We start from the raw sequence: 19174 nt of genomic DNA on the forward strand, positions 1-19174 counted from the left end.
TGAGAGCTGCGTGCAGTTCTACTCACTTCCGGCAGAAGCTGATAAGGAACAGAGGATTTATGAGAAACAGCACGTAGGAATCCTCCCGTCAAACACTCCCTGACAGACATCAGGCCGGTTAGCTAACCAAGAGCAGGGCTGGGACGGGAACTTCCCTGAAGGCTAACGGGCTCTCTTTGAGGTAGGGGCCAGGGTGGGGAAGGATGGGAAGGAACCGGGGGGACCCCAGGGCCCCCATCCCGGTGGCAGGATAAGTGGATATTTGTACAGGGTGCCCTGCTTATAGTCCTTCCAGTGGGGACTTACTCTGCAGCGCTCTCTTTGAAGCACTTCTCACTTACATCACACTGAATTATAAGCCCAACCATATATGTCCCCATTTATGTAGGAACAAAGCCTCCAGGAGGTCATGTGACTTACTCAAACCAGCCAGCTAGAAGTAGAGGGGCTGGGATTTGAACCCAGCACACTGAGCCACTACACCCTGCTCACCATTTCGTGTTTGTTTCTCTGCTCAGAATTCCAGTGCCAGATGGAATTTGGCATAACATGTTTATGAGGGAAGGTGAGTTTTTCTAAGGGACAGGTGAGGAAGAGACACAGATTCACTGCTGAACTGGCATTAAGAGCCCTCCCTGGAGGGTTTAGACCTACCCAAATCTGGGCTCTGTTAGGATGAAAGAAGAGAAATGGATTTTGAGTGGACAACCTTGAAATATAAACTTGTCGGGACACCCCTGGTGGTTCAGTGGTTAAGAATCTGCCTTCCAGTGCAGAGGACGCGGGTTCGATCCCTGGTTGGGGAACTAAGATCTCACATGCTGTGAGGCGACTAAGCCCGCGTGCTATAACTACTGAGCCCTCGCGCCTCGATGACAACCCCACGTGGCAAAGACCTGACACAGCCAAATAAAATAAGAAAATAAGTACTTTTTTAAGAGTAGAAACTGTCCATCACCATAGAAATTGAGAACCACCTGCTGTGTCTTCTGTGCAAGATAGACAACCATGTCCCATGCTCCCATCCCTATGGTGAGCAGACATACCCAGTCTCCAGAGCCGAACCCTGGCTCTGCCGCTCACTGATTGATGAAGAGCAAGTTGCTTAACCTGTCTGTGCCTCGGGGTCCCCACCTGGGTTAAAGATAGTGTCACCTACTTCCTAGGGTTGGGAGGAGAATCAGATGGGTGGGGTGTCTTATGTGTCATATGCACTATAGGTCAGCTATAATTATCTTTATTTGAACCAGTAGGAGTTCAGGCAGATCCAATCAATGTGAATTCATACATCCACTGATCTGGGTGAGTCAACCCAGTGTTCAAGCCCTCCTAGGGGCCCTTAGTAAGCAGCATCCTTTCATTCAAAGGTGAAGGTAACTGTTCATGGTTAATGACAAATATTTCCCAGGCAAGAATACTGGAGGACATGGGTTGCCATGCCCTTCTCCAGAGGATCTTGCTGACCAGGGATCAAAGCTGGTCTCCCACATTTTGGGCAGATTCTTTACCATCTGAGCCATCAGGGAAGTCCAGAGACAAATAAGAAAAATAACAAGGTTACAGTCATCACAAGTCCTCTGACTGTGGAGGATGAGCTGCGGCAGAAAGTCTGCATCATGTGGTCAAGCTGACCTAGTGGGAATGTGGGGAGCAGACCCCCTTCCCCTGTGCATTTGCAGCTTTTCCTTCTCCCCTGCCTTCTGAGAAGGCTCTTCTGTTCACTTCTACCAGTGACGGAACTCCTATGGAAGGAGAAAGGCCAGGGGCTAAGCTGACCTAGATGGGAAAGGAAAAAGGGCAGAAATGGGAGAATGGGGAGCTGCCAGGCAAGGGAGGGGAGGGAATGATGGGAAAGAAGGGGACTTGAAGCCAGGGCCCTGCCAAGAGAATTCTGAAAACCAGGTGTGTGTGTGTGTGTGTGTGTCTGTTAATCGCTCAGTCCTGTCTCGACTCTTTGTGACCCTATGGACTGTAGCCCACCAGGCTCTTCTGTCCGTGGGATTCTTGAGGCGAGAATACTGGAGTGGAGAGTCATTCCCTTCTCCAGGGGTCTTCCCAACCAAGAAAGCGGTCCTCAGAGGAGCCCTGTGTGTGCTCTGAGAGGGGACACAACCCCATCCCAGCCCCCTCACAAACACCTCCGGATGAACTACCCTGTTTCCATGCTCCCAAGAGTCTGGTTTGGGAGTTTGCTTTGCGTTTCTGAAGTTATAGCACCCACTCATCTGAGTTCCAGTAAGAAAAGTGGCCACCCGTGCTCCTCCAGGCTTCACAGCCTGGTGGTGGTGGGATCAGTCAGGGTCCTGGGTGCGCTGTCCAGACACATCACTGCCTTCAGCAGAAAGAACCTTTCTTGGACAGATACTGGGAACTCAGGGCATCTCGATGGAGATTGAACAGCTCCAAAGGCTGGTCAGCCAAACCCACAGCCGACGCTGTACTCTAGGAACAACGTTGTCCCCTCACCAGGCACTGTGCCTGTCCCTCACTCAAGAGTCAAGGCTTTCAGGAGGGAGTCCCTGACCCCCAGTTGGAGCCTGGGGTAAGGAAAGGAGCTGGCACCTTTGGATTCTGAGCTAAGAGGCTGGAGGGCTGCACATACTAGCGAACTAAAGATCTGGTGCTATGGTGCTAACAGAGGCAGGGGTGAATGGTGGACAGACCCACAAAGGAAAAAGAGAAACATCCACTGCAGTAGATTCTATATCAACATCCCCATTCTAGAGATGAGAAGCTGTAGCTCGAGTAGTTAAGGGGAACTCTTGTAGTTAGTAAGGCGTGTGACTTCAGAACCCATGTCACTATTGTACTTCCCTGGAGTTCTTTATGTTCCCCTACCCTTACAGAAAACATGAATTTAGCGAATCCTAGGGAAGGAGACAGGGAAATAATTTGCCAGTCTGGCACATATTGAACACAATAAAATTTGGGGGAATGGATGAAAGAAGGGAATTGGGAAGCAAAGAAGTCATTTGGCATATGTGATGAGGGTTTACTATCGCATGGGGTGGGCTTATCTCTAAGCAGACCTGAGTGATCCAGTTTCCCCAATCCTTTCCCAAATCACTTGGTTCCTGCTTTACCAACCATCGAGAACTTTTTAGACGTTCCCTTGGCCAAGCGCCTGGCCGAGAATTGCACTGTCACTTGCGACCAGCTCCCTGGGCCGTAGGATGAAGGGCGCAGGCCCGGGCGAGGCGGCGACTGGGAAGACTGAACGGGAGGGGCGGGGGCGGCGTGGAGGAGGCGGAGGCCGGCCGTCAGCTCCGCTCCAATGTGTTCGCCATGTCCCGGCAGGCGAAAGACGACTTCCTGCGACACTACACAGTCTCCGACCCCCGGACCCACCCCAAGGGCTACACTGAATACAAAGTGACGGCGCAGGTAGGGTGGGGCCCGGCGGGAACTTTACCCTTTTAACAAGAGCGGGGCCGTGTTTTACTTTAAGGCAAGACGCTGCTGGAAGCTCCCGTTTTAGACGACGGAATGGATTTCCCCTTTAAGGGGGCGGGGGGAGTTGGTGGTTAACCGGCTTTAGTTTACTTCTTTAGCCATCAAGAGGCGGGGCCACAGGAGGGCGCTGCTCTTTTAAAAGGGCGTGCCGGCAGTTCCCAGACAGCGAGGTGTGGGGGTCCACGCCCAATGCGAGGGAGCTTGGCGTCAGGCTGTAAATTTCTTTAAGTTAACCTGAAAACTCTGGCTCAGCCCAAATATTGATTAGGTCTCCAGTCTCTTGGAGTAAGTTTTGTCTATTGGTTTGTTTCATCTTTATATGAAAACTCTTTAAGGAGTTGAATTACTTTAAATTTTTTCAGAAAATTATGCCTGTGTATGACTAAAAATTCATACACTTCAAAAGAAGTAAAGGAATAAGCCTCTTCACAGACACAATAGGAAGTCAGTAGATTAAGAGGAAAGTTGATATATGTAGTGATAACGTTATAAGTGTATAGAGACAGAGGATATCATGAAAGGAATTAAAAATAGAAACAGTATAACATTATCTGTAGAATGACATACAAGAACGAATTGGGGAATATTTTTCACTGTAAATGTTTTTGTATTTTTACAGTTTTGAAGTAGGCAACTATTAAATTAGTGCATTAATAGCTATTAAAGTAAAGCAGAAATGTAAAGACTTCCGAAATGATTTAAATGCAGAATCCTAGATGTTTAAAATGGTCTTTCCTCAAATCTTTGTGTCATTCCTGTATCTAAAAAATGCAAATATTAAAAAAAATTTACAAAATGAAAATAAAAAGATAATTCCAAGACAGATATATGGTATCACTTATGTCTGGAATCTAAAAAAATTATACAAATCAACTTATTTAAAAATGAACAGACTGACAGACAATAAACATGGTTACCATAAGGAAAGGGGGGTGGGGAATAAATTAGGAGTTTGGAATTAGCAGATACAAACTACTATATATAAAATAGATTAGGGCTTCCCTGGTGGTCTAGTGGTTAAGAATCTGCCTGCCAAAGCAGGGGATGAGTTCAATCCCTGATCCGGGAACATGCCACATGCCACAAAGCAGCTGCTAGTACTTCACAACTACTGAGCCTGTGTGCCCTAGAGACCATGCTCTGCAATGAAAGAAGCCACCACAATAAGAAGCCTGCGCACCACAACTGGAGTAACCCCTACTCTGCAAAACTAGAGAAAGTCCACACCCAGCAAGGAAGACCCAGTGTAAACAAAAATAAATAAATAAATATTTTTTTTTAAAAAAAGGATGAGCAACGAGGCCCTACTGTATAGCACAGGGAACTATAGGCAGTACCTTTCTTTTTTTTTTTTTTTTTGCCTCACCCCCAGGCATGTGGGGTCTTAGTTCCTTGACCAGGGATCAAACCCATGCCCTTTGCAATAGAAGCCTGGCATCTTAACCACTGGACTGCCAGGAAAGTCCCTATAGTTGATATCTTGCAATAAGAAGTATTAGTCACTCAGTTGTGTCCGACCCTTTGTTACACCATGGACTATAGCCCGTCAAGCTCCCCTGTCCATGGAATTCTCTAGGCAAGAATACTAAAATGGGTTGCCATTTCGTTCTCCAGGGATCTTCCCCAGCCAGGGATCAAGCCCGGGTCTCCTGCATTGCAGACACATTCTTTACCGTCTGAGCCACCAGGATTCCATCTTGTAATAAACTAATAAACTCTAATGGAAAAGAATCTGAAAAAGATTATTTATGTATGTGTATATACCTGAATATTGTAAATCAACTGTCTCAGTTCAGTAAGTCAGTCATGTCTGACTCTTTGCGACCCCATGGACTGCAGCATGCCAGGCTTCCCTGTCCACCACCAGCTCCTGGAACCTACTCAAACTCACGTCCATCGAGTTGGTGATGCCATCCAACTATCTTATCCTCTGTTGTCCCCTTCTCCTCCCGCCTTCAATCTTTCCCAGCATCAGGGTCTTTTCCAATGAATCGGTTCTTCACATCAGGTGGCCAAAGTATTGGAGTTTCAGCTTCAGCATGAGTCCTTCCAGTGAATATTCAGGACTGATTTCCTTTAGGATTGACTGGTTAAATCTCCTTGCAGTCCAAGGGACTGTCAAGAATCTTCTCCAATACCACAGTTCAAAAATAAGTTCAAAATCAACTATAATTCAATAATAAATAAGAGTTGAAAAAAAGAGTCCCTGGGCATTGCTGGGTCATTTGCTGGGCATATGTGTAACTTTTCCTAGTAATTGCCAGTTTTCCAAAGTAGTTGTACCATTTTATACTCTCATTCTCACCAACACTTGATATCATCAGCATCTTTCATTTTAACCATTCTTGGTGGGTGTGTAGTATTTCACTGGGATATTAAAATTTGCATTTCTCTTATGACTAATGAGCATATATTCATTATCTTTTTGGTCATTCAAACATCTTTTGTGGGAGTTGCCTGTTAAGTATTTTGTCCATTTTGTAAAGTTGGGTTGTTTGTCTTTTTGATATTGATTTACAGAAAGTTCTTTTTTTATTTACTATTTTCTATACTTTGTTTCCAACAATTCTTACATGAACTGCAAGATTTCCCCTTCTTGTTTGTTTGGTTTTTATATTAATTTTATTGAAGTATAGTTGATTTACAAAGTTGTGCTAGTTTCAGGTGTTCAGCAAAGTGATTCAGCTATACAGATACATATATTCTTTCTTTTTTAGGTTCTTTTCTCTTATAGTCTATCACAGAATATTGAGTAGAGTTCCCTGTGCTGAACAGTATGTCCTTGTCGGTTATCTATCTTATATATAGTAGTGTGTGTATGTTCATCCTAAGCTCCTGATTTATTCCCCTATTTCCTTGGGTAACCACAAGTTTGTTTTCCATATCTGTAAGTCTATTTCTGTTTTGTAAATAAGTCCATTTGCATCTTTTAAAAAAATTAGATTCCACATATGAGTGATGTCATATAATATTTGCCTTTCTCTGACTTACTTCACTTGGTATGATCATCTCTCGGTTCACCCATGTTACTGCAAATGGCATTATTTCCTTCTTTTTTATAGCTGAGTTATAGTCTGTGTATATATGTACCTACAGGAATTCTTTTGGCTTCCCTGGTGGCTTAGTAGTAAGGAATCCTGCCAATGTAGGAGATATAGGTTCAGTCGCTGGGTTGGGAACATCCCTTGGGGAAGGAAATGGCAACCCACTACAGTATTCTTGCCTGGGAAATCCCATGGACGGAGAAGCCTGTGGGTTACAGTCCATGGGGTTGCTAAGAGTCAGACACGACTTGAGTGACTGAGCGCACACACGGGAGTTCTTTATGTATTCTGGAAAGGAGTCATTTGACAGGTACATATTCCACAATGGTTTTTCAATATAGTTTCTTTTACCCAAAATATTTCAGGCAAGCCTGTTGTAAAAAGCAAAGGCCAGGGTTTCAATGCTAGCAGTCCCCCCACAGGTCACGAGCCCTCTCTAGGCCTCCATTTCCTCATCTTTTAAATGGGCACGTGAATCATACCTGCCTCCCTAGGATGTAAAATAATGAACTGGAGATGTTTGGAAACTGTCAGAGTTACTTCAAGCTGTAGGGTGTTATTTTTTAATTCTTATGAGCATGCCCTAATGAAAATGGAGTCTTTTTTCCATGTCAGACACCAGTCTGCTCTTCACAACCCCAGTGAGTTTTCTTCCGTGTCCAGGAGTGTTCACTTCCGTGTCCAGGAGTGTTCACCCACAGAGGCTTCCTCCTTGAACAGAGGGGTGGCTCCTGGGACAGAACCTCATTCTTTAGAGAACTTGGAGGTCTTTGGTTTCAGAAAGAAATGCAGGGACTTACCCTCTGAAGGAAGTGAGATAAAAGCTGGGTTGAGGATGGAGTCCTCTAGACGGGTCTTTAGGGCCCCTCCCATTTTGAGACTGGCTGGGTCCTGGGACCGACCCTGTACTGGCGTACTTACACTTGCACTTAGACAAATAGAATACAAAGAAACTGTAAGGGCGGGCCTAGTTGCTAAGACTCCACACTTCCAGTGCAGGGGGCCCAGGTTCAATCCCTGGTCAGGGATTTAGGTCCCACATGCAGCAACTAAGAGTCCGCATGCCACAACTAAAGGGTTCCGTGTGCTGCAACTAAGACCTGCTGCAGCCAGGTAAATACATACATAAACACAAAAGTGTGTGTTGGCCGCTCAGTCATGTCCAGCTCTCTGCGTCCTCGTGGACTGTGGCCCGCCAGTTCCTCTGTCCGTGGAATTCTCCAGGCAAGAATACTGGAGTGGATAACCACTCCCTTCTCCAGGGGATCCTCCAGAGCCAGGGACCAAACCCTGGTCTCCTGCATTGCAGGCAGATTCTTTCTTATTTTTGCCACCCGGGAAGCCCGAATAGACAGATACTTTTTAAAAAGAAAGAAACTGGATGGGATGGGGAGGGAGGTGGGAGGGGGGATCGGGATGGGGAACACATGTAAATCCATGGCTGATTCATGTCAATGTATGGCAAAAATCACTACAAAATTGTAAAGCCTCCAACTAATAAAAATAAATGAAAAAATAAAAAATAAATAAAAAGAAAGAAATTATCAGGAACTCAAAAGAACTGCCTGCATGATAAGTCTAGGCAGTTGTGAACTGTGAGATACAATAAGGCTACAACCTACTGCCACTTCAGAGGCGCCTGGTGCAAAAGCAGGGTGCTGTGCGTGGTCCCTGCACACTGCACCACCAAGGGGATGAGCTGATCACTCAGCCACCCCTCGGGCCCAAACCACTGAGCCGCCCCCACCCTCGCCCCATTTAAGGAACCAGCCAGCCCTCCTCGAGGAGAGTGAACAAGGGTACCTGTCACTTGTGTTCCACCCGTTGTGCTGCATTTGGGTCCCATTAAAGCCTTGCCTGATTTTCTCAGCCAGCCCCATCAGTTTCTATTGATTAAAGAGTCCAAAGACCCAGGTCGGTAGCAGTTTGACAGATGAAGAAACTAAGGTACATGGTACAAAAACTGCTCAAAGTTACACTCAAGGCCTTAAACCAGGACCCCTTGATACCACTGGCTGAAGGGCTCTGCTCTTCTGAAGGGAGCTGGGAGGTAGCTGAGCCGTCTTTTACAGGGGATGGATGTCAGTCTCACCGGTTCTTGCCTTTCTTCCTCAGTTCATCTCAAAGAGGGACCCAGAGGATGTCAAAGAGGTGAGCCTCATGGGAGGAAGGGGACCATCTCCCGATTCCAGATCTGAAAACAGTGAAGGGACACCGGTAACTGTACAGGAGACCACTCCCCCTTTCTCCCTGGCTCTGGGAGGAGGGGGTGCTGTGCCCTAATGCACACACAGCCTGGAGCCAGGCTGGGGGTGGGGAAGGCCGCTTCCCACCATTGCTCAGCCCAGTCAAGTCACATGTCCCTCTTAGGTGGTGGTCTGGAAGCGGTACAGTGACTTTCGAAAGCTGCATGGAGACCTGGCCTACACCCACCGCAACCTCTTCCGCCGCCTCGAGGAGTTCCCAGCCTTCCCCCGCGCCCAGGTGTTTGGTGAGTCTTGATTCAGGCATTCAGGCCAAAGATGGAGGGAGCATTGGGCAAAGGGGACACTTGCTGCTGAGGGCTGGATGGAGTGGGTCTGAAACTCCTGGCAAAGATGTGTTTCAGATCACTGGAAGGGCCCTCGTGTGTGTGTGTGCGTGCTAAGTCACTTCAGTTGTATCCGACTCTTTGCGACCTTGTAGACTGCAGCCCGCCAGGCTCCTCTGTCCATGGGATTCTCCAGGCAAGAATGCTGGAGTGGGTTGCCGTGCCCTCCTCTAGGGGATCTTCCTGCATCATTAGAGACAGTCTTATTTTACACATGGGGAAATGGCTCTGCCCTTGTTGTATGTCAAGCCCTTTAATATTAATTCCTGTCCTCATTAGCCCCATTTTCAAGATGAGGAAACTGAGGCTCAGGATGAAGGGGCTTGAGCCAGAACTCCAAGCCACAAGCTGGTGTTTCTTCTAGACCTGCACTTGTCCAGAAAGAGCAGCTTTGAACCACCTGTGGTTGAGGGGCACCAGAAATGTGGCTCATCTGGACTGAGATATGTTGTACAGGTCGAATACACTGAAAAATCAATGTAAACTATTTCAGTAGTTGATATATTGATTATATGTTCAAGTGAGACTATTTTGGATATACTGGGTTAAAGAGAATATATAATTAAAATTTAATCTGTTTCTTACTTTTTTTTAAATGCAGCTCCTTGAAAATTGTAAATCACGTATGAGGCTCATATATTATATTTCTCCTAGACAGGGCTGGTCTGTTACTTGTGTCTCTGGACTCACAGGAGATGTTCTTTTGTAGCAAGGTGAAAGGTCCTCGCTAGCAAATTATACCAGGCAGTGGGATAACTCCCCCTGGCAGCACGATAACTAGCGCAGAGTTAAATAACTCTACATGATGCCTGGAACAGAACAGAGAAGCTGTAAACATGGGTCTACTTTCTGTGTGACCTTGGGCAAGTCACTTCCCCTCTCTGAGCCTTACTTTCCTCCCTAATACATCAAAACCATCTGAAATTATTTGTTTCTTGTTGGTTGCCTGCTTCGCCCTGTCTAGGATGTAATAACCATGAGGGCAGAGACCTCACTTCGCTCTCATTCGCCTCCTGAACCAACCACATAGTAGGTGCTCAATACTCATCTGGTAAATGGATGAATAGAGAGATAGGTCCCTCCTTGCGAGACCCTCATCCCAGACAGAGCCAAGGAAGACTTCTGAGAGAATGGGGTGGGGGCCAGTGGGCTGCTCTGATCCTCTCAGGCAGGACCAGGAAAAGCGGCCTGGAGGCCAGAAGTCCCCGTGGGTCACTGTTGTCTCCTTGTCCCTTGTCCTGGTGGGTGCAGGCCGGTTTGAAGCCTCGGTGATTGAGGAGCGGCGAAAGGGGGCCGAGGACTTGCTTCGCTTCACGGTGCACATTCCCGCGCTCAACAATAGCCCCCAACTCAAGGAGTTCTTCCGGGTATGTGCACCTGCTCTTCCCCGGTCCTCAGCACCTGGGAAGCTCACCTGCCCACACGCCGTCCACTGTGACTCCCCCGGCTGGTCTTTCTCTTGTGCAGGGTGGGGAGGTGACACGGCCCTCCGAGGTGTCCAGAGACCTGCACATCCTTCCCCCGCCCCTGATTCCCACACCACCGCCTGACGAGCCCCGGGCCCAGCCGCATGAGACTTGGTTGTCGCAGCCACTTCCAGCAGAGAGAAGGGGCCTTGAGGAGTTGGAGGTGCCAGGTATGTGGGGCGGGAGAGCGAGCCAGGGCTAGAGGGTCCAGAGCCTGTATGTTTGGGGAGTGGGAACCACTCCCTCCTCAGTGAAAAGCCGTTCCCGACTCCTGTACCACCATCCTGCTGAGGAACTCTGCACAGGTCATTTTCCTTTTCAGGGCTATAGTTTGTTAATCTGTAAAATGGGCATAAACCTTAAGACTGGATTTGTCTACGCCCATGGTTGCTGCAAGGCTTCAGTGAGCGGGTAATGACATTTTGAAAGCTGGGAAATAATAATAAAAGCAGACATTAATGACCCCACTGATCTATTCCTCAGCAGACCCGCCACCATCCAGCCCTGCTCAGGAGGCCTTGGATCTCCTCTTTAACTGTGGGAGCACCGAGGAGGCATCCAGTTCCCCTGCCCGAGGCCCCCTCACCGAGGCTGAGCTTGCCCTGTTTGACCCCTTCTCCAAGGAAGGTAACAAGTTGGGATGAGTCGGGTGGGGGTAGGGTGAGGGGATGGAGCTAGGCAGGAGGTCCTTACCTGTAGGGAGGCAGAGGCAGCCATAGCCACCAGCTGCACCTTGCCTGTGTAAGTTGGAGAAAGGTGCCCCACTGTGGGTGAAAGGGCAGCTTTGATGAGAATTAGAAGCAGTGCCCCTTCCCAAGGAAGGTGTTGGAGAAGACTCTTGAGAGTCCCTTGGACTGCAAGGAGATCCATCCAGTCAATCTTAAAGGAAATCAGTCCTGAATATTCATTGGAAGGACTGATGCTGAAACTGAAACTCCAATACTTTGGCCACCTGATGCGAAGAACTGACTCATTGGAAAAGACCCTGATGCTGGGAAGGATTGAAGGCGGGAGGAGAAGGGGATGACAGAGGATGAGATGGTTGGATGGCATCACTGATGCGATGGACATGAGTTTGAGTAAGCTCTGGGAGTTGGTGATGGACAGGGAAGCCTGGCATGCTGCAGTCCATGGCGTCGCAAAGAGTCGGACACAACTGAGCGAGTGAACTGAATTAAACTGAACTACTCCTTCCCATGGAGAAGGCAATGGCACCCCACTCCAGTACTCTTGCCTGGAAAATCCCATGGACGGAGGAGCCTGGTGGGCTGCGGTCCATGGGGTTGCTAAGAGTCTGACACGACTGAGCGACTTCACTTTCACTTTTCACTTTCACACACTGGAGAAGGAAATGGCAACCCACTCCAGTGTTCTTGCCTGGAGAATCCCAGGGACGGGGGAGCCTGGTGGGCTGCCATCTATGGGGTCACACAGAGTCGGACACAACTGAAGCGACTTAGCAGCAGCAGCAGCCCCCTCCCAGGTGCTTTTGCTGCCCTGGCCAGCTGGGTAGCCCAGCACAGTGAACAACTGTGGAGGAAGTGAGCCACTTCCCACCGTGGATCCCCTCCCTGAGAACACTTTGAAACCAGCAGGGTGTCACACTGCCCTGAGAGGGCCTGACTTCTTTCGCTCAGAGCCCGAGGTGGAGGTTTCCTGGCTGGCTCAGGGTCTGGCTGTAGATCCTGAAGGCTATAGATCCTGTCAGTAAAGGGCAGCGAGGTCTGGGCTCCAAGGACAGCAGAGGAAGTCCCTGGGGCAGCCTCTGGCATGTGAGGGCACCAGACGTGGAAGCCCCCCACCCCACCCCACGGAGGCCCTGGTCCTGAGCTCGTTGTCAATCAGTAGCTTGACAATCCCCGGCTCTGAGACTCAGGATCTTTTCATTTTAAAATTCTCTGAGTTTATGCTGTTACTGCAGCTCGGGTGTTGAAGTGGTCGATTGCACTTCGGGTCATCATGACAGTTTCATTTTGGCTTCCTCAGCTGTCTTTTTCAGCCTGTTTTGTTGGCTTCCCTTCTTTACCCTTTGGTGACCTCTTGGCCAGGCCCTTAGCTTTCTGATCGTTTCAGGCACTTGAGTTCTCTCTCTCTGAGGTCCGATCCAAATCAGGACCTCAAGTCTTTCATCCAGTTTTCAGCCTTACCCTGTACCTCCCCCCGCAACTCGGGCCTGATTGGTGGCTGGGCCCCTGGCCATGGTAACCCGGGTGTGAGGAATGTCCCTTGGAGGAGAAAGGCAGGGGTGATGTCACCGCGGCTGATGAACCTGGCTACAGAGAGGCAGGATCCAGGCACTCTGCCTGGCCCCAGCCAAGCCTCCTGGGGTGCCCAGTGCCCAGGTGCTTGGGCACGATCCTGGCAAGACTCTTCAAAGGCAGCTCCCATAAGATATTCCCTCGACCCATGGAAAAACTCCTAAATCCTTGCCCCCACCAAGCTGGAAGGGCACTTTGCTCAGATGCTGCCTCCTGTCCTTGCCCCACTTTGTAAGGTCATCCAGCCAACCTTTTACCATCAGAATTCTCCAGGTGAGGAGCTGGCGCTCGTCTCTCTCTCTCCATCACATACACCAGGCTCTTGAACTCAAGTACTAGGGTGTCCCAAGATCTCTTCTGTCTTCTGCTTCATGAGCAACACAGGAAGGGCTGTAGTCCAACTGGAAAGTGAAATGTCACCTTACCTTCCTATAAGGCCCCTGGTCTCCACATGGGGTCCCTCTGGTGGGGCTCTAGAGAGGCCCACCCTTCCCTCTCCAGGCCAGTGATGTGCAGTGGTGGTTCCTAGTCCTGTACCTTCCCTTTAAAGGCCTTTTCATCCAAGGTTCACCAGATTGCTAGCCTTCTTTTGTGGAATCTACAGAGGGAATCTTTGATCATCTCCTTGCCAGTCCTAGAGGATATATGAGCCCTTCTGTCTGGAATGTGTGAATACCTTCCACCCACTTCTTCCCATTTGGGGCCTCAGCTGAAATTGAAAGACTTTAAAAAGCCTGGAGGTTCTCTGGATCCATCATTCTAAGATTCCAAAGCTTGGAGCATTTCTACCCTTGACCTGGCATGCTTGGCCTAGCATCCTTCAATTAAACTTTGTGGAGGAAATTCTTGAATTTGTTGTAGTCAGGAGGGAAGTAGAACCAGTGACCCAGAGCTTGCAAATTAATGTTAATGATGACTCACCTGCAATGCAGGAGACACAGGACACCCGGATTTGATCTCTGGGTTGGGAAGATCCCCTGGAGTAGGAAATGGCAGCCCACTTCTGTATTCTTGCCTGGAAAGTCCCATGGACAGAGGAGCCTGGCAGGCTACAGTCCATGGGGTCTCAAAAGTGTCAGACGCAACTGAGCATGCATGCACACAAAGAAAGTATTAGGCTACGTTGTACATGTGAAACTCATATAATATTGTAAATCAACTATATCTCACTATAAACAAAGAATTAGGGAAGTAAGACTATTTTTACAAAAGCGCACAAACTCCACCAACCAGATAGATCATGGCTAGTGTGCTATGCACAAGTGGCTTTTGGATTGCTCAGGCACTGAGAAACCCAGGACAGGTTGGTGGGCCAGAGAGGTCTGGTGTTGGGCGGCAGGCCCAGGGAAAAGGAAGGCCAGTCTGACCTGAGTCCTCCATATCTGATTACAGAAGGTGCAGGACCCAGTCCTACCCACATAGGGGAGCTGGCAGCGTTGGAGGCAGAATCTGGAAGACTGGACCAGGAACCCTGGGAGCCAGGTGGACAAGCAGAGGAAGACGAAGAGGAAGGAGAGCCCGCCCCTGCCTATCTGAGCCAAGCCACAAAACTCATCACCCAGGCCCTACGGGACGAGAAGGCAGGCGCCTACCCTGCCGCTTTGCAGGGCTACCGGGATGGGGTGCACATCCTGCTTCAGGGAGTTCCTGGTGAGCAAGACTGGAGGCTGGAGGGTCAGGCCTGGGATCCTGGATGGTGCAGTGAAGGGAAAGGAAAGTGAAAAACAAGGATTAGAATTGCTCTTCACTGACCAATTGTGTAACCTTGGGCTGCTGCTTTATCTCTTGTGGCCTCAGTTTTCTTATTTGTAAAATGGGGAGCATATATCTGACTCCCAAGGAACAGGGAAAGACACATGGTGATGTTCTGTGGACAGTAAGGAGCTAGACCAGGGGTTCTGAATCCAGGTACCCGCTGAGCCATTCTGTCTTCCCAGGTGACCCATCACCTGCCCGCCGAGAGGGTGTGAAGAAGAAGGCGGCCGAGTACCTGAAGCGGGCAGAGGAAATCCTGCACCTGCATCTGCCCTAACTCCCACCCCGAGATGGGAGTGGACCTGTTCCCAGGACTCCGGCTCCAGCACTGCCAGCCACCCTCTTGTCTCCCTGGTGCCTGATCACCTGGTCCTATAACTGGCCATTTCTGTATGTAACTGGACCAAGAATGAGAAAAATAATGAATTCTCAGCTGCCTGACCACACCTGCCACCTTGGAATCAGGGACTCACATGTCTTAGCCTGCCTGTCTCTATCTTGATATGGGAGGCTGCAGCTCTGGTCCGTAAGCCATCTGTTATCCATCTAGAATCGGGGTCTGCAAACTACTGCCCACAGCTGGATATGCCCCACTGCCTTTTTTTATAAGGCCCATGAACTAGAAGAGTTTTTACTTTTTTTTAATAGTTGAAAAAATCCAAAATAATAATTTTCTGTAACAGGTGAAAATTATAATGAAATTTAAGTGTCTAAAAAATAAAAGTTTATTGGAACACAACCAGGCTTTTTCATTTAACTGTTGTCGACCGTTGTTTTCTCACTACACCGGGAAGGCTGAGTGATTGGGCTGTGACCTGTAAATCCAAGATTATCTACTATTTTGGCTCTTTGTAGAAAAAGTTTGCTGACCCCTGATCTAGAAAACAGGGCGAAGAGTCCTCAAGGAAACAGAAAAGAATGGCAGTAAAGCCGACTGAGGCAGGTTATCGGGTGAAGAGAAACCAAAGCGGGTGTCCCCACTTGGGTCGGGTGGTTCAAAAGCTAAAAGGTGTTGAAATTAGAGGGCGGGAGCCCGGGAAGGCGTGGCTCCACTCCTGCCCCGCCTCTCCTGCAAAGCGATTGGTTGCGAAAGGGAACTATAAAGTGGTGCATCCTGGGAGTGGCCCGACTACAGCGGTGCACTGTGGTTGGGCTTTAGCGAGACACGAGCTTGAGGAACTGTTGGCGACGCTGAACTACAACGCAGAGGATCTCGGGAGGCCTGCACGGAGGTCTGTGGGAGGCGGCAGGACACGGTGAGGACGGCGGCGGCCAGACGGGAGGGGGGAAGGCTCAGACGAGGACTGGGAGGCGGGCCGGACGGGGTTGGCCCCGCCTTCGCCAGCCTTGACGTGCTCTCCTGCAGAATGGGGCGAGGGGCCGCCGCTGTCAACTGGATGCTGAGCGCCCGTCCTTTCCCCCCCAGCCCACCTATGCCCGGCTACGAGCTGCCCGTGGGCACGTGCCTGGACATGTGTCCGGCTGCTGAGCGCGCCCAGCGCGAAGAGGAGCGCCGCCTACACCGATTCGAGGTGGCGCCGGGAAGCCGCGGGGACCGGCCCCGAGCCGACCCGCAGCGCGCGGTGAAGGAGTACAGCCGGCCGGCCGCCGGGAAGATCCGGCCCCCGCCGAGTCAGCTGCGTCCGCCGTCCGTGCTGCTGGCCACCGTGCGCTACCTGGCCAGCGAGGTGGCCGAGCGCACCGACGCGTCCTGCGCGGAGGTGGCCAGCTTCGTGGCGGACCGGTTGCGCGCGGTGCGGCTGGACTTGGCCCTGCAAAGCGCGAGTGATGTCGAGACGGCGTTGGTGCTGGAAGCGGCTCTGGCCGTGCTGCTGGCCGTGGTGGCACGGTTCGGACCCAGCGCGACGCACGGGCCAGTGGACCCAATGTTGCTGCAAGCCCAGGTCCAGGAGAGCTTCGGTTCTCTACGCCGCTGCTACGCGCTGGGCGCCGGCCCCCACCCCCGCCAAGCCACCTTCCAGGGCCTCTTTCTGCTGTATAACCTGGGTGAGTCAGGGTCCCCGCGGCAGAGCAGAGGCCAGGACAGTGGAGGCCGAGAAAGGAAGGAGAAGCTTTCAAACCTCACTAGTAGCTCCCTCTCCATCCTAAATGTCTCCTAAACGTGTGTCTTAGCCATTGCACAAGATTCACTGAGCCCCTACATGAACCTTCTGACTCGTCCCTTCCCTTCTCTGGGTCTCGGCTTTCCCATTATGAAAGTGGAGGGGATAGCATTGGAATGGGACAGTTGAACCTAGATAGTGATTTTCAAGCTTTTTCTTTTAAACCTCCATTTCAGTCAGTATTGCAAAACAGCCAAGAACACATATGCCAACAAATATATCTGAGATAGAAGGTTCAAGGCTAGATTTTTTCCTATGGATGGATGATGCTTTTTAATTAATTCTACTTAATTTAATGAAATGCTGTTGACTTAATGACCCACTAATGGGTCGGTCAATTCTAAAGGAGATCAACTGAATATTCACTGAAAGGACTGATGCTGATGCTGAAGCTGAAGCTCCAATATTTTGGCCACCTGATGTGAAGAGCCAACTCATTGGAAAAGACCCTGATGCTGGGAAAGACTGAAGGCAGAAGGAGAAGGGGGCAGTAGAGGATGAGATGGTTACATAACATCACAGACTCAATGGACATGAATTTGAGCAAACTCTGGGAGATAGTGGAGGACAGAGGAGCCTGGTGTGCTGTCGTCCTCCGGGTCACAAAGAGTCAGACACGACTTAGTGACTGAACAGCAAATGGGTCAGAAGCTTCAGTTTACCCAAGGTCCCAGTGTTGTCATTCTCCTCAAAAGGGGAGAAGCAGAATTTGAAAAAGAAACTGCCTTACCAGGTAGACAGCAGAAGGTGTGGCAGAGCCAACTCCTAAACCTTGGGGCAGCTAGGGCTGTGGAGAAAGGACTGGGCTTCAAGTCAGAAAACTTGGATTTGATTGGGTTACTTTCTTAAATATATATGAGCTCCAAGACAGTCAGGCAAGTCATTAAATGATCACAGCCTCTTTCCTTCATCTGTAAACACTGCCTCACTTTATTATGAGGACCCAGGCTGTTTGATGGGATTCTGGAATCACTGGCAACAAATTCTGATAATGATCAAGAAGGGGCTAAGGGGTAGGGAGGGTGGGCTTGACTTGGGATGGGGCGTGGCCATAGTAGGAGCAGGTGGGGGAGGAGTGAGTTGGGGGGGGTCAGAGGAGGTGGCTGAAGATTCATGAAGGTGGGAGGGGAATGGGGGAAACCTAAGGGGATGGACTTCCCAGGTGGCATCAGTGGTAAAGAACCTGCCTGCCAAAGCAAGAGATGTAAGAGACAGGGGTTCAATTCCTGGGTTGAAAAGATCCCCTGGAGGAGAGCATGGCAACCCACTCCAGTATTCTTGCCTGGAGAGTCCCATGGACAGGGGAGCCTGGCAGGCTATAGTCCATGGGGCTGCCAAGAGTCAGACATCACTGAAAGGGGATGGCACTGAAGGTGGGCCTGCTCCTGTACTCAACATCCTCATGCGGGCTTCTCACCCTTCCAGGCTCGGTAGAGGCCCTTCACGAGGTTCTGCAGCTGCCTGCAGCCCTGCGTTCCTGCCCGGCCCTGCGCGCCGCCCTGGCAGTTGACTCCGCCTTCCGGGAAGGCAATGCCGCCCGCCTCTTTCGCCTGCTCCGGACGCTGCCCTACCTTCAGAGCTGCGCTGTGCAGTGCCACGTGGGCCGTGCCCGCCGGGGAGCCCTGGCCCGCCTTGCTCGTGCCCTCAGCACCTCCAAGGGCCAGACCTTGCCGCTGGGCTTCGTGATCCACCTGCTGGCCCTGGATGGGCCCAAGGAAGCACGGGACCTGTGCCAGGCCCACGGACTACCCTTGGATGGACAGGAGAGAGTGGTGTTCCTGAGGGGTCGTTACACTGAGGAGGGGCTGCCACCTGCCGGGACCTGCCAGGTACTGGTGGGGAACAAACTTGGAGGGCGCACTCTGGAAGACGTGGTCATGGCAGAGGAGGAAGATGAGGCTGTGGACAGACCCACGACCGAGGTATGAAGAGGACTGTGTGGTCTCCCAGAGCCCCAAGACTGGGGCTGAAGCTCTCAGGTTTCCTTTTTCATGATTCCCACACGATACAAGGAACAACAGCTTGGCTTGATTTATTTGGGGAGGGCAGGGAGGACTTGAGATGTGCTGGGGGCTTAGGGGAAGAGGAACCCAAACTGGACCATGCCCTGTCCACCCTGGGCCTTAGTTTCCTTGCTGATCACTGGGGGGTGGCTCTGGTGGTCTCTGAGTTGACATCTAAGGTTGGCATTATGTGTCCCATCTTCACCCATCTGCTACCAAGAGCAGCTGGTGGTTTTGCCATTCCTCTCATCCCTGTCTCCTGTTCACCCTCTGCCAACCAAGATCCAGCAAGAGGGAAATTTTCATCTGGGGCTTGTCACTCCCTTCAGGTGTCCACACTGGTGGGACCCCTCAGAAGTTTGAGAGGGTCCTGTGGTCGTGCCCTGTGCTAGCATGAAGGGAGATGGGGACACACTCAAAGAAAACTGGAGGGGGAGAGGGTAGGATAGAGTGGGGGTGGGAGCTGAAGAATGAGGGTGGGG

The 19174-nt window shown here is 50.3% G+C and overlaps 2 protein-coding genes across 5 annotated transcripts; both read left to right on the forward strand.

The window, feature by feature from the left end:
- Positions 1-3207: 3207 nt before the first annotated feature.
- SNX15 (sorting nexin 15) lies at positions 3208-15305 on the forward strand. Of its 3 annotated transcripts, none has more exons than XM_065937680.1 (8): positions 3208-3384; positions 8613-8714; positions 8868-8988; positions 10339-10454; positions 10555-10723; positions 11037-11180; positions 14204-14461; positions 14749-15305. In XM_065937680.1, the coding sequence occupies exons 1-8, from the start codon at positions 3286-3288 to the stop codon at positions 14841-14843; spliced, it is 1104 nt and encodes a 367-aa protein (XP_065793752.1). In that variant the 5' UTR covers positions 3208-3285; the 3' UTR covers positions 14844-15305. The 3 variants fall into 3 exon arrangements, with proteins under 3 accessions (XP_065793752.1, XP_065793755.1, XP_065793753.1); XM_065937681.1 differs by having other exon boundaries at positions 3209-3384; positions 8613-8648; XM_065937683.1 differs by lacking the exon at positions 8613-8714.
- A 407-nt stretch (positions 15306-15712) lies between these two features.
- Positions 15713-18852, forward strand: SAC3D1 (SAC3 domain containing 1). Of its 2 annotated transcripts, XM_065937695.1 has the most exons (3): positions 15713-15822; positions 15993-16573; positions 18115-18852. In XM_065937695.1, the coding sequence occupies exons 2-3, from the start codon at positions 16000-16002 to the stop codon at positions 18615-18617; spliced, it is 1077 nt and encodes a 358-aa protein (XP_065793767.1). In that variant the 5' UTR covers positions 15713-15822; positions 15993-15999; the 3' UTR covers positions 18618-18852. The 2 variants fall into 2 exon arrangements, with proteins under 2 accessions (XP_065793767.1, XP_065793766.1); XM_065937694.1 differs by lacking the exon at positions 15713-15822 and having other exon boundaries at positions 15834-16573.
- The last annotated feature ends 322 nt before the right edge of the window (positions 18853-19174 follow it).

Source organism: Muntiacus reevesi, chromosome 5 (assembly GCF_963930625.1).
Source record: "Muntiacus reevesi chromosome 5, mMunRee1.1, whole genome shotgun sequence".
NCBI lineage: Eukaryota > Metazoa > Chordata > Mammalia > Artiodactyla > Cervidae > Muntiacus > Muntiacus reevesi.

Bases quoted from the DNA above. Each gene is read 5' to 3' on its own strand.
- SNX15 (XM_065937680.1), top strand. From the start codon at position 3,286: ATGTCCCGGCAGGCGAAAGACGACTTCCTGCGACACTACACAGTCTCC. The intron at 3,385-8,612 runs GTAGGGTGGGGC...TTTCTTCCTCAG, and splicing joins AATACAAAGTGACGGCGCAG to TTCATCTCAAAGAGGGACCC. The intron at 8,715-8,867 runs GTAACTGTACAG...TGTCCCTCTTAG, and splicing joins AAAACAGTGAAGGGACACCG to GTGGTGGTCTGGAAGCGGTA.
- SAC3D1 (XM_065937694.1), top strand. From the start codon at position 15,934: ATGGGGCGAGGGGCCGCCGCTGTCAACTGGATGCTGAGCGCCCGTCCT. The intron at 16,574-18,114 runs GTGAGTCAGGGT...TCACCCTTCCAG, and splicing joins CTTTCTGCTGTATAACCTGG to GCTCGGTAGAGGCCCTTCAC.